General features: G+C 42.1%; 1 protein-coding gene across 1 annotated transcript in view; it reads right to left on the bottom strand.

The window, feature by feature from the left end:
* Positions 1-14,580, bottom strand: part of TTC28 (tetratricopeptide repeat domain 28) — a 654,105-nt gene that overhangs the window by 616,809 nt on the left and 22,716 nt on the right. Inside the window, exon 2 of the mRNA XM_066370598.1 lies at positions 10,923-11,201. Coding sequence (XP_066226695.1) covers positions 10,923-11,201 — 279 coding nt within the window. The remainder of the gene's footprint in view (positions 1-10,922; positions 11,202-14,580) is intronic.

Here is a 14,580-nt window from a genome sequence, read left to right as displayed (position 1 = left end):
ATTCTCTGTTGCAAAAAAAAAAAAAAAAAAAAGAAAGAAAGAAAAAGAAAAAAAAGAAAATTTGGAATTGGATAAATAGAGTTTCTAATTCTGATGTTTTCCTTACTCTTTGACTGTGAGCAAACTATTTAAATCTCCATGAATCACACCTTACCTATAAAATAGAGACAGTACCATCTATAATAGATGATTGTTATGAGGGTCAGTGAAAACCTTTCAGCTATAAAGTTCAGTGAGTCTTAACTATAAAGACTCTAGTCTGTTAGCATCATCATTGGTCTGCCTGCTTTTGTTTTTGCCCTAGTTTACTGCCCTAACAGTATAACAGTAGTATTTTATATTTTATCACAAAACAATTATGGAGAAGCACTTTTTAAATGACAGAGTAAGGACTTCCAAAAATCTGCTCTTCCATAAAAGTAATGAGAACACAAACAAAACTTGTCAAAATCAACTGTTTCAGAACTACGGAAATTAAAAATCCTATAGCAACCTAAGAACTGTTTCTTCAAGAAAGTTGCTGAGTCTCAAATAATAGCAAATTCGTGAGGTTTTCCCTTACATTTTTTTATCCTCTTTCCCTAGCCCTGTGGTAGACTTGAAAACCAACAGCTTCTTAAGCACAATACTTCTGAAAATCAAAAGCTTAGGAATCAATGGAAAGTTCAGAATGATCTGGAGCTCCCCAAAACACCCCATCCCCCCAAAATTATGACTATCTGACATGTCTCGCAGCTCTCCAAGAAAGCTCTAATCACAGGACTTTATTTGACCTGATTTAGAGATGGCTCAGTTCAAAACAGCCAGGGCATGTGTTAACACAATCAGTGGCAATTGCTTAACATTACTGCTGTCTGAAGCAGCAATACCAGTTGGATAAATAAAAGGCTTAAGAAAAACTTTTAAGAAAAATATAGCCTGACCTGTGGTGGCGCAGTGGATAAAGCGTCGACCTGGAATGCTGAGGTCGCCGGTTCAAAACCTGCACTTGCCTGGTCAAGGCACATATAGGGAGTTGATGCTTCCTGCTCCTCCCCCCTTTATCTCTCTTTCTCTCTCTCTCTCTCTCTCTCTCATTCTTTCCTCTCTAAAATGAATAAAAAAAAAAGAAAAATATATAGGCCCTGGACAGTTGGCTCAGCAGTAAAGCATTGGCCCAGCATGTGGAAGTCCTGGGTTCAATTCCCAGTCAGGGCACACAGGAGAAGCGCCCATCTGCTTCTCCACACTTCCCCCTCTCCTTCCTCTCTATCTCTCTCTTCCCCTCCCGCAGCCGAGGCTCCATTGGAGCAAAGTTGGCCCAGGTGCTGAGGATGGCTCCATGGCCTTGCCTCAGGCGCTAGAATGGCTCTGGTTGCAATGGAGTGACGCCCTAGATGGGCAGAGCATCGCCCCCTGGTGAGCATGCTGGGTGGATCTCGGTCGGGTGCATGCAGGAGTCTGTCTGACTCCCCACTTCTAACTTCAGAAAAATGAAAAAATTTAAAAAAGAAGAAAAATCTGGAGAACTGTATGTTCACAAGGTACTTTGGAAAACAATGTACAGGCCCTGGATGGTTGGCTCAGTGGTGGAGCGTCGCCTGGCGAGTGGTTGTCCCAGGTTCAATTCCCAGGCAGGGCACACAGAAGAAGCGCCCATCTGCTTCTCCACCCCTCCTCCTTTCCCCCCTCTCTGTCTCTCTCTTCTTCTCCTGCAGCCATAGCTCAGTTGGAACAAGTCGGCCTTGAGCGCTGAGGTTGGCTCCATGACCTCACCTCAGTAAAATAGCTCAGTTGCTGAGCAATGGAGCAATGGCCCCAGATATGCAGAGCATCATTCCACAGGGGGCTTGCCGGATGGATCCTGGTCTGAGTGCAGGTGGGAGTCTGTTGCTCTGCCTCCCCACTTCTCACTTAAGAAAAAAAAATTTTTTTAATGTACAGACGATGTGTTGTGTTCACCAGTATTACTCCAATCAATTAAATAAAAAGGAAAAATAGGCCCTGGCCAGTTGGCTCAGCGGTAGAGCGTCAGCCTGGCGTGCGGGGGACCCGGGTTCAATTCCCGGCCAGGGCACATAGCAGAAGCGCCCATTTGCTTCTCCACCCCTCCCCCTCTCCTTCCTCTCTGTCTCTCTCTTCCCCTCCCGCAGCCGAGGCTCCATTGGAGCAAAGATGGCCCGAGCGCTGGGGATGGCTCTGTGGCCTCTGCCTCAGGCGCTAGAGTGGCTCTGGTCGCAACATGGCGACGCCCAGGATAGGCAGAGCATCGCCCCCTGGTGGGCAAAGCGTCGCCCCTGGTGGGCGTGCCGGGTGGATCCCGGTCGGGCGCATGCGGGAGTCTGTCTGACTGTCTCTCCCCGTTTCCAGCTTCAGAAAAATGAAAAAAAAAAAAAAAAAGAAAGAAAATAAAAAAAAAATGATGAGACACACAATCAGATAAGTATAGCCTATATATTACCAAAAAAGCAGGCAATAAAAATTGTCCCTCCTGGCCGGTTGGCTCAGTGGTAGAGCGTCGGCCTGGCGTGCAGGAGTCCCGGGTTCGATTCCCGGCCAGGGCACACAGGAGAAGCGCCCATCTGCTTCTCCACCCCTCCCCCTCTCCTTCCTCTCTGTCTCTCTCTTCCCCTCCCGCAGCTGAGGCTCCATTGGAGCAAAGTTGGCCTGGGTGCTGAGGATGCCTCTATGGCCTCTGCCTCTCCAGATATTAGCCTTACTAAACAAAAACTTATTTTAAATTTTACTTCTTCCTTTTTTTTTTCATTGTTGATTTGTTCTTGAGATGGCTACAACACTAGACAGAACAGCAACCTCATATCTAATGTCTATTCAGGACTGCAACTCCTTTAAAACATTAAGATCTGCTATGGCAGCGGTTCTCAACCTGTGGGTCCGATGGCTTTAGGCGACCCCTATGTTTTGGTCGTTCGATCCCCGCTGGGGTCGTGACCCACAGGTTGAGAACCGCTGTGCTATGGGCTTCCCACTCCCACCTCATCCCCATGAAGTCAAATAATTTTCACATTTTTTAGTAAAATATAGTTATCCCTGTAAAGACTTTTTCCCACATTCCCACACACTTTTTTCTCTCATGTTTGAAGTAAAACATTAACTAAAAAAATCTTAAGAAACTAAAACTTAGAATATACATTTATATCCCACTCACCCCAATTTTGGCTCTTCTTTGAAAAGCTGATGACAATGCAATGTGGATTGGAAGTGGACTTAGAGATTGAATAGTGTGGTCAGAGTTGGGATACAGATGAATTTTGGCCCTGGCAGGTCCTAGTATCAGTGATGTGATCCACAGTATAAAACAGCAAAGGCTCCTTGCTCATTCCTCCCTGTCCAAACAATCCTAAAGGTGGTAAGAAGTGGCTGGATAAGATGGGAGAAATTTCTACTCACTTTGTTAAAAGAGGAGGGAAAATGATAAAGAAGGATAGGAGAGAGGACAAAACAATAAAAAAACCTTAAGAGATGATCCTGACCCTTTTCTTCCAATTGCAGATATTTAATTCATTTAAATTCCCATTTTCCCTAAGTAACTGTTTATTGTTTTACAGAAAGTTTGTACCTTTACGTTTCTGTGTATGCACACATGTTAGCATGTGTGTGTGTTCGTACGTGTAAGTATGGGTGTCATTTGCTACCAGGCAAATGTTTCAGGTCTGGTTTCAGTTTAGTCTTCCTTTTTTATTTCCTTAAAATTCTTTTTCATTTTAGAAACAAGTTCCTAAGGAAAGCAACTCCCCTCCCACTATGCCAGACAGACAGCAGCCATCTTTTTAAAAACTGCACTGATTTTCCCTCACACCTTCAAGCAAGAACTCCTCCTCAGGACGGCCTTAGAGGCTGGAGTCTCTCCCTGTGTAATTGGATGCCCTGGTGAAGGCCCCTCTGCCAAAATGGAGGATTCTGATTGTGGGACACAGTCTGGTCTTTGTTTTCTTCCTGTCTTCTAATTTAAAAAAAAACATTCCTGGATGACAGGCGCAGTGCAGAAGTGTGAGCTATCGAAACAATCTGGTGAAGTCTCACAAGACCCAACAAACTTGTATACATTCCTGAGCACTAGTGACTTGTTTGTAGAAATCTGTTAGTTGTTTGTGTTTCACTGTGAGGGCTCCCACAGTTGTCTCTTTGGCAAACCTTTCAAGGAATTCTCTTACCAAAAAGTCGGTCTGTCAACCTGCATAATCTCCCAGACCACATCAGCCACATCTGGTAGCGTAAGGGGGAGACAAAAACAGCATGTGTGGAGCAGCTGGCTTACAAGCTGCTGTCCAAGCTGGTTCATCACCTGTCCAATTAATTCTTTCCATAATTCAATGTCCACTTCATGATCTGTGGCTACCTTCATACAGATAAAGTGTTGTAGGAACCTCATGACACTGAAGTTAGCATCCCTGTGGTCCAGGGTAATAGCGGCAATGGTCCACTATAACCAAATAACAAAGACATATTGGAAACAAATAACAAAATTAGTAGGGCCTGCCCAGGCAGTGGCACAGTAGATGCAGAGGGGGATCAGACACGGATGCAGAGGGACCCAGGTTCGAAACCCTGAGGTCACCAGCTTGAGCATGGGGTCACTAGCTTGAGCATGGGATCATAGACATGACCCCATGGTCACTGGCTTGAGCCCAAAAGTCGCTGGCTTGAAGCCCAAGGTCACTGGCTTGAGCCCAAGGTCACTGGCTTGAGCCCAAGGTCGCTGGCTTGAGCAAGGGGTCACTCCGCTCTGCTGGAGCCCCCCTCCCCCGGCCAAGACATATATGAGAAAGTAATCAAGGAACAACGAAGGAGCCACAACATAAAATTGATGTTTCTCATCTCTCTCCTTTCCTGCCTGTCTGTCCCTCTCTCTGTCTCTGTCTCTGTCACTAAATAAATAAATAAACTTAAAAAAGAATTCTGAACTCTTAAAATTTCTTAATTAATAGACTCCTTTATACAGGTAGGTGGTACGGTATAGTATACTAAGGAAAAATTCTTTAGAATCAGACAGACCTCGGTTAAAATTCAACCCTCCCAGTTACAAGTTAGATGTCCTGGGCAAGTTACTTAATATCTCACTAAGTATAAATATTCTCTATTATAAAGTTGAAATAATAATATCTACTCCATAAGATTATTTTAAGTATAAAATTGATATCACAAATAAAAAGATTCAGACAATCCTTCAGTAAATAAGCACTCAACAAGAGCTATTATATTTTGTTACTATTATGAAATAGGTAAACCAAAATGAAACATGTAACCAAGATATTTTTAACATTTTTTTCTTACATATAACTCTGTCATTAGGTATAATACCAGCCAAACAGTATATAATACTCTGTCATCAAGTAGTATACCTAATGACAAAAATCTGTCATCAGGAACAATGAATAAGAATGTGGGGAGTACTTTAAATCCATGAAGAAAGAGAGGTATTTATCGTGTGCTTTAAAATTAATGGGAAAGTCCCATTGTAAAATTTTTCTTTCTATGGTGTTACATCATATGAAAACCTACCATTCTTCCGGTTTTTCCTTCCTATAGTAAGTACCCTTGAAGAATATAACTATTTCTGTAACTCATAATTCAAACTAAAATGATAGTAACTTCTTCACAACTGACTTGTCTGAAAAGATGTGATTCAAGAAAATTCTGGAATAGAAAGATAAAGGGTAAAAAGTCAAACTAAAATAGATACAACTAAAAAGGGATGTATTCTGGAATTGATGGTGCATGAATATGTACCATACTGTGCATATGTCTGACGAAGAATACTGCAGTAAATTATAAGGATGGCCATTAATTCTTTCCTTCTATATGCCCTTGGGTAACCTACTCCTATAGTGGTTCTGAGCTGGGCTATATGATATGCTCTGGCCAACGAGACAATAGCAAACATGAGCCAGACTCAAAAACTACTTGGACATGTTTAGAAGCCCAGGAAAACCTACTGGATGATAAGACACATGGCCCAGTTGCTGCTATTCCCCTAGCCAACAGCATACCAACCATCAGAAATCAAACCTCTAGTTGACCTCAAACACATGAGCAACCCAGCAGAAATCAGTTAGGTCAACCCAGACCAGAAGAGCCACCCAATTGACATGCGAAATCTTAAGCTAAATAAATGGTTGTCATTTTAAGCAACCAAGTTTTGGAATGATTTGTAATAGAACAAAAGCTAGCAGATACAAAAAAAAAAAAAAGCTAACAGATACAAATACAGATCATCAATACATTCCTTTTTTCCACAAATCATGAAGAAGTAGAACACCAAAACCAAAACAATGGGAAAAAGTCATTATGCTTAATTTAACTGAATTGAAACAAATGAAATATAGCCACATATAAAAGAGCAATGACCTGATAAGTTTTTCAAAAGAGTCCATGTACTATATATTTTATATGTGTTAAAGAAATAATTATTCCTCTTCCCTCTGCAACAGATATGTTTTAATGAAATATTTTATTCATTTTGGCATCATATTTTTTTCAGCTGAAGCCATAGCAGAGTGGGTCAGTGGATAAAGCATTGTCCTGGTGCACTGAGGTCATGGGTTAGATCCCCAGTCAGGGCACATACATAAAGCAATCAATGAGTACACAACTAACTGGAACAACTAAGTGGAACAACAAAGTTAATGCTTCTCTCTTTCTCTCCTTTCCCATCTCCCCCCAATCAATAGAAAACTTAAAATAAAAACAATCAGCAGAAATTAAATGGATTCAGATTACTGAGATTATTATAAAGGGAAAAAATGCTCAAAAAAAGACTGGGCAATTTGACTAAAAAATAAATATGTTTAAACACAGAACAAAAAACATCATCATCACGATCAACATCATTAATGACTATCATGTATTAAAAAACTTGTACATGAAAAACTGTGGTGAGTGCCTAACATTATTTTACTTGATCCTCACTAAAACACTTCAAGGCTTAGAATGTTAACCCAGTTTAATAATTGGAAAACTGAGGCTTACAGAGGTGAAGTAACATGTAATGGGAGAAAGAAACCTACATGCTACTCCAAAGAACCAGCAGTCCTCACTTCACATGCATCTTGTTTCAATATACAATACATGAATTTCAGTTACCAGAGTTATATAACACCAGTTTCATAATGTCACAGTTCAAATTTCAGTTACAATGGTATATTAACTATGACTAAACACAAAGTAAAAACTCTGCTGCTAGCTCTTTAGTACACTATCATTTTGAAATTAAGAGATATGCATCATGCCTGACTGGTGGTAGCACAGTGGATAGGCATCAACCTAGGACACTGAGGTCCCAGGTTCAAAACCCCAAGGTCGCCAATTTGAGCATGGGCTAATACGGCTTGAGCATGGGATCATCAACAAGATCCCATGGTTGCTGGCTTGAGCCCAAAAGTCACTGGCTTGAAGCCCAAGGTCACTGGTTTGAACCCAAAGTCGCTAGCTTGACCAAGGGGTCACTGGCTGGGCTCATCACATGCCAGGTCAAGGCACAAATGAGAAGTAATCAATGGCCTTGGCCGGTTGGCTCAGCGGTAGAGCGTCGGCCTAGCGTGCGGAGGACCCGGGTTCGATTCCCGGCCAGGGCACACAGGAGAAGCGCCCATTTGCTTCTCCACCCCTCCGCCGCGCTTTCCTCTCTGTCTCTCTCTTCCCCTCCCGCAGCCAAGGCTCCATTGGAGCAAAGATGGCCTGGGCGCTGGGGATGGCTCTGTGGCCTCTGCCTCAGGCGCTAGAGTGGCTCTGGTCACAACATGGCGACGCCCAGGATGGGCAGAGCATCGCCCCCTGGTGGGCAGAGCGTCGCCCCATGGTGGGCGTGCCGGGTGGATCCTGGTCAGGCGCATGTGGGAGTCTGTCTGACTGTCTCTCCCTGTTTCCAGCTTCAGAAAAATGAGAAGTAATCAATGAACAACTAAAGTGCCACAAGTGCTAGTTGATGCTTCTGATATCTCTCCCTTCTTCTCTTTCTCTGTCTCTGTCTCTGTCTCTCTCTCACTCACTTAAAAAAAAAAGTTAATGGACAAAGATTCCAATTAAAAGGGAGAATGAGCCTGACCTGTGGTGGCGCAGTGGATAAAGCGTCAACCTGGAAACACTGAGGTTGCCGGTTCAAAACCCTGGCTTGCCTGGTCAAGGCACATATGGAAGTTGATGCTTCCTGCTCCTCCCCCTTCTCTCTCTCTCTCTCTCTCTCTCTCTGTCTCTCCCCCTCCTTTCTAAAATGAATAAATAAAAATAAATAAATAAAAGGGAGAATGACTGCCCTGGCCAGTTGGCTGAGTGGTAGAGTGTCGGCCAGGCATGTGGAAGTCCTGGGTTCGATTCCCGGCCAGGGCACACAGGAGAAGCACCAAACTGCTTCTCCACCCTCCCCCCTCTCCTTTCTCTCTCTCTCTTTCCCTCCCACAACCAAGGCTCGACTGGAGCAAAGTGGGCCTGGGCACTGAGGATGGTTCCATGGCCTCCGCCTCAGGCGCTAGAATGGCCCCTGTTGCAACAGAGCAATGTCCCAGATGGGAAGAGCATCGCCCCCTATTGGGCTTGCCGGATGGATCCTGCCGGGTGGATCCTGGTTGGGCACATGTGGGAATCTGTCTCTCTGCCTCCCTGCTTCTCACTTCAGAAAAATAAAATTAAAAAAAACGTTTTAAAAGGGAGAATGATTGATTGATTTAAAAACAAAACAGCCTGACCTCTGGTGGCACAGTGAATAAAGCATCAACCTGGAATGCTGAGGTTGCTGGTTCAAAACCCTAGGCTTGCCTGGTCAAGGCACATATGAGAACCAACTATTAAGAGTTAGGGCTTCCCACTCCTCCCCTCTCTCCTTTCTCTCTCTCTCTCCTCTAAAATCAATCAATAAATAAAATATTTTTTAAAAATAAAATTAAAAATAAAAGCAAGTCAAAATTCCATGCTGTCCAAAAGAGATATATTTTATATGTCAAGTCTCAGAGAGGTTGAAACGTGGATAGGAAAAGACGCATAATACAAAGAAGAAGCCGAAGAAAGCTGAAGTAGCTATATTATTATCAAACAAAATCAAGTTCGGACAAAATTAACTACCAGAGATACAGCGAGATCTTGCATAATGATAAAAGGATCAATTCATCAAGACATAATAATAAAAGTATATATGTCAATAGAGCTTCAAAAAACATGAAATGGGCCCTGTCAGGTTGGCTCAGTGGTAGAGCGTCAGCCTGGCGTGCAGGAGTCCAGGTTCAATTCCAGCCAGGGCACACAGGAGAAGCACCCATCTATTTCTCCACCCCTCCCCCTCTCTTTTCTCTCTGTCTCTCTTCCCCTCCCGCAGCCAAGGCTCCATTGGAGCAAAGTTTGCCCGGGCGCTGAGGATGGCTCTATGGCCTCTGCCTCAGGCGCTAGAATGGCTCTGGTTGCAACAGAGCAACGCCCCAAGATGGGCAGAGCATCGCCCCCGGTGGGCATGCCGGGTGGATCCCGGTTGGGCGCATGCAGGGTCTGTCTGACTGCCTCCCCGTTTCCAACTTCAGAAAATACAAAAAAACAAAAAAAAACAAAAAAAAAACAAATAAACATGAAATGCCCTGGCTGGATAGCTTCATTGGTTATATAGCATCATCCAGAAGTACAGAGATTGCCAGTTCAATCCCCAGTCAGGGCACATACAGGAACAGCTCAATGTTCCTATCTCTACCTCTCCCTTCCTCTCTCGCTAAAATCAATCAATAAAATTTTTTTAAATGAAACAAAAACTGACTATATTAAAGGGAGAGATAAATAGCCAATTCCAAAATCTTAACTGGAGATTTTAATTTCTTCATTCTAGCACCTGATGGAATAACTAGACAAAAAAAAAGTCAGTGAAGAGATAAAAGACATGTAAGATGCAATCAATCACCTTGACTTACTTGATGTCGACTACAGGCTTTAAAAAAAAAAAAAAAAGACAATGACAAGTCATGTTAGAATAATTGATTAATTGAATGTTTTTAAAAAGTCATAAGCATAGCTATTATATACCAAACATCTACTACAAGTAACAAATTATCTAACTGTTAAATAACCTTACAAGATAGGTATTATTATCTATCTCATTTATTGTAACCTTAGAATGGTTCAAGAGATTTACCTAAAGCCATATTGTCATTAATAGAAGAAAAAGAATTTGAACATAGGTCTGTCCTCTGAAAACAGCATTCTAAGTCCCAAATGTTGTCATATAACCAAGTTTTAAAATACCTACCAGAGTTACAGTATAAAGTAATATGACTGTGACGTATCATAAAGACAGTAAGAATTTCTTTTAAAATCTTTAGGAAATAGCCATTAACCTTTGTTAACTCAACAGAAAGCCAATGATGGGATCAAATGGTTTTGCATTCAATAAAAAGTCATCTCAAGCACACAGTCACATCTTAAAAAGCAGTTTCTAAAATACTAGGGGTAAATAAATAGGTACACTGAAAATATATTTACAAAACAAAGACAACTCAATCCTTACACTATTCAAAGGACTATACATAATTATAATGTTTTATTAGAAAAAAGTTTCTTTGATTAAATACCATTTTGAAAATACAGTTACTAACAGAGAATAATTAAATCAAAGGAAAGAAAAACGATTATCATACTCTATCTAAAACATCTATGCAAAAAAAAGATACATCCAAAACCCATTAAATGATTACAATGTATCCTATCAAGAAGCTGAGTGAAAAAAGTTCAACTCTGAAACATAAAGGAAAAAAATTAATCTTGAACATGAAAAGCATACTTCCAAAGCATAAAAAAGGAAGCCATTCACTAGTGTACCAACTCAATGAAGCCATTCTACATTTTGCCAAAGTACAGACTATTGAAATATTAATAACTATACTGAATCAATAAAATGTTACATTAAAATTAAATATGAGCACAAAAGAGTCTATGAAAGTAAATAAAATTTCTACCTTAGGCCATTTGGGATTGAGAAGTCGAGCTTTGATTGCATCATCCAGGGCTTTGTCATACTGCTGGATTTTCATATATGCTGCAGATCTATTGCTGTATAAGATGCAGTTCTGAGGGTCAACAGCCAGAGCTTCATTGTATAGAACAATAGCTGTGTGGAAATCTCCATCATGACAGGCCTGGTTACTCTGACGAACTTTCTCAACAAATTCAGCTTTGCTCAGCACTGGACCATCAGGACTTCTCTGGCCAATAGTCTTAGCACCAAAGAGAGGAATCTACAAACAAAGAAACTTAGTGAGAAAAAGTTCTGATAATCCAGAGGGGTTCCTTGTCTAAACTTCAAGAAAATACAGACATTCTTCATGGTCTACTTTATATTATAGTTAACTTTTGTGCTCTGAAAGACAATAAACTTTCCAAGAAGCAGCCAACATAGTGCCTGGAGTACACAAGTGTATATGTATGTGCAAGCATAGTTATAAACTTACATATTTACATTTACATATGTATATGCTTTTTGTTTGAGAGAATGAATGCAAAAGAGTACTGTTGGGCAAATAAGATATATTTTGCTCACCCTGTTAAAGACGGCCGCTGCCCACATGGGGCGGTTGAATGCCCTTCTTGCTTGGAAGGAGCATGGTTATGCTAATGTGTGTTGGGGGAGGGCTTTCACACCAAAAGGTTTTAAAAGAAGGAGCTAGGAGGCCATCTTGGAGAGAGATCACATTGTTCTGGGAGAGAATGGCTATGTTATTGAAGGGAGGAGAAGCCCAGGCTGGAGGAGGCAGGGAAGCCATGTGGAGGAGGCAGCCAAAATGGCAGAATAGGGGAAGGAGAAGCCAGTTCATGGAGGAGAAGGAGATGGGGAATAGAGGTGAATAAGACTGGTGAGGTGGAAGCCTTTGATTCTAGGAAAACTCGGATGAGTCGGTGGCTTTAGGAGCCCTGAAAGGGAAGCGTTTCCCACTACGTGTATTTTCTCGCCCACTGGTGCAAGCTAGGATTAAAGGAAAATGGAACACCAGCTTTTGGCTCAACTGTTTCATTACTATCGGTCAGAATCAAACCAGAACTTGCGTTGGCCAGGTAGCTTTGATGGCAGCTGCAAATACTGGCATTACAAGTACTCAAACTTTTCCTTGGCAATCTAAAGTTATACTAAGGGAAAGATCAAAATACAAACCTAGCCTGACCAGGCAGTGGCACAGTGGATAGAGCCTCAGCCTGGAATGCTCAGGACTCAACCTGAAAATAACAAGGTCGACAGTTTGAGTGCAGGCTCACCAGATTGAGCACGGGTCACTGGCTTGAGCATGGGATCACAGACATGATGCCATGGTTGCTGGCTGGAGCAAGGGGTCACTGGCTCAGCTGGAGACCCCGGTCAAGGCACATATGAGAATGTAATCAATGAACAACTAAAGTGGCACAACTAAGAGTTGATGCTTCTCATCTTTCTCCCTTTCTGCCTGTCAATCCCTGTCTCTCTCACTCTCTCTCTCTCCCCCTACGCTAAACAAAAAAAACCCCATAAACAATATAATCTCAACTATGATGAGAAGGCTACACTTAAGAAACTAATGAAAGAAATCAAAATATTAACTATGTTAAATTATCTTTGAATATAAGATTATAGATTATTTTTATTTTTGTTTAGACTTTATTTATATATTTTAAAGAGAAGAGAAAGAGAGAGAGAGAGAGAGAGAGAGAGAGAAGGGGGGAGGAACAGGAAGTGTCAACTCCCACATGTGCCTTGACTGGGCAAGCCCAGGGTTTCGAACCAGCAACCTCAGCATTCCAGGTTGATGCTTTATCCGCTGCACCACCACAGGTCAGGCTGGATTATTTTTATTTTCTTAAAATTTTCTTGGCCCTGGCCAGTTAGTTCAGTCAGTTAGATTGTCATCCCCAAGCGCAAAGGTTACTGGTTCAATCCCTGGTCAGGACACATAAAGGTACAGATGTTCTTGTTCCTCCTGCTCTCTCCCTTCCTCTCTCTAAAATCAAGAAAATAAATTTTTTTTTTAATTTTAATCTCTTAATTGTATATGTGAAGATTGAGAAAATACAAATAACAAAGTCTACACTGAATTCAATACTGCCTTTAAATATATGTATAATTTGCCTGACCTGTGGTGGCTCAGTGGATAAAGTATCAACCTGGAACACTGAGGTTGCTGGTTCAAAACCCTGCAATAGAGGGAGAGGACAGAGTTGAAGCCCAGAAGGGAAAGCAGGGTGCCAGGGTAGGGTGGGGGCTAGGAAGTACAGCCTTTGTATGCCTACCCTGTCCTGGGGCAAGAAGAGAGGCACAATTGGGAGTTAATGCTTCCTGCTCCTCCCCCTTTCTCTCTCTCTCTCCTTTTTTTTTTTTTTTTTTTTTTTTTTTTTTTTTTTTTCTGAAGTTGGAAACGGGGAGGCAGTCAGACAGACTCTCGCATGCTCCCGACCAGGATCCACCCGGCATGCCCACCAGGGGGCGATGCTCTGCCCATCTGGGGTGTTGCTCTGTTGCAACCAGAGCCATTCTAGCGCCTGAGGCAGAGGCCATAGAGCTATCCTCAGCGCCCGGGCCAACTTTGCTCCAATGGAGCCTTGGCTGCAGGAGGGTAAGAGAGAGACAGAGAGGAAGGAGAAGGGGAGGGTTGGAGAAGCAGATGGGCGCTTCTCCTGTGTGCCCTGGCCGGGAATCGAACCCAGGACTCCTGCACGCCAGGCCAACGCTCTACCACTGAGCCAACCGGCCAGGGCTCTCCTCTCTCTTAAAATGAATAAAAATCTAAATATAAAGTCCATAGAAACACTTGTAAAAATTTTTGTATAGTTGATGGATATTTGCTTAGAAATTTTTCAGACCAAAATAATTTTAGCAATGTTTTATATTGCAGAACTTTGAGAATATCACTTTTTCTGGGCTGAAACAGACAAATATTTCTTCATAAAATACTAAATTTGACTGCAGGTACCCTCTCAACCTGTTCTATAGGCCAGAAGTATGGTCCTAATCAGATGAAGCACCAGGTTAAACATCTCAATATTGCAAAAAGGAAACTGACAGCAGCACCTTTACCACTTGTCCATCTGATCCCGTGTAATATGCCCTCAGGTACACTGCTGAATATCTACATTAGAAGACCTCATCGGAAAATACAACTTCCGACTACTTGTTGTCCAGAAAGGTTTTTCTTTCAGTAGTCTAAATTTGCCTCCCTAAAACTTTCAGCCATTGGTTTCAGTTTTCTGCCCTAAAACAACATATTAAGTGTTCTGCCCTCAGATATTGTCGTTTCCACATCTCTTACACACTGCTATAGCATTTGTTGTTTAAAACTATTACATGCTGAACTTTGCCCTTGCATCATTTCCTTTTCATAGAAAGAGTAAGGAAGGGGAGTTAGTCAGGCTGCCTGCTCATTTGTATTTGATAAGTTGTAGCTCTCCCACCACTTCTCCACTTAATAGTCCAAGTGCCCTCATTAACTTATATGGGCTAAAAAGCAACAATCTAGTAAATCCTAAAGAACTATGTACATCCAAGCCAGCTTAAGCCTTCCCAGAACTGAGATCCTGCTATGGTTGTAGTCAGAAACTGTTCAGAAGTGACTGCTCAAGGGCTTAAAAAAATGTTATGCCTAGTCCTTCTTTTCC

This window comes from Saccopteryx leptura, chromosome 2 (genome assembly GCF_036850995.1).
Source record: "Saccopteryx leptura isolate mSacLep1 chromosome 2, mSacLep1_pri_phased_curated, whole genome shotgun sequence".
Taxonomy (NCBI): domain Eukaryota; kingdom Metazoa; phylum Chordata; class Mammalia; order Chiroptera; family Emballonuridae; genus Saccopteryx; species Saccopteryx leptura.
This window is presented reverse-complemented; position numbering and strand designations above follow the sequence as displayed.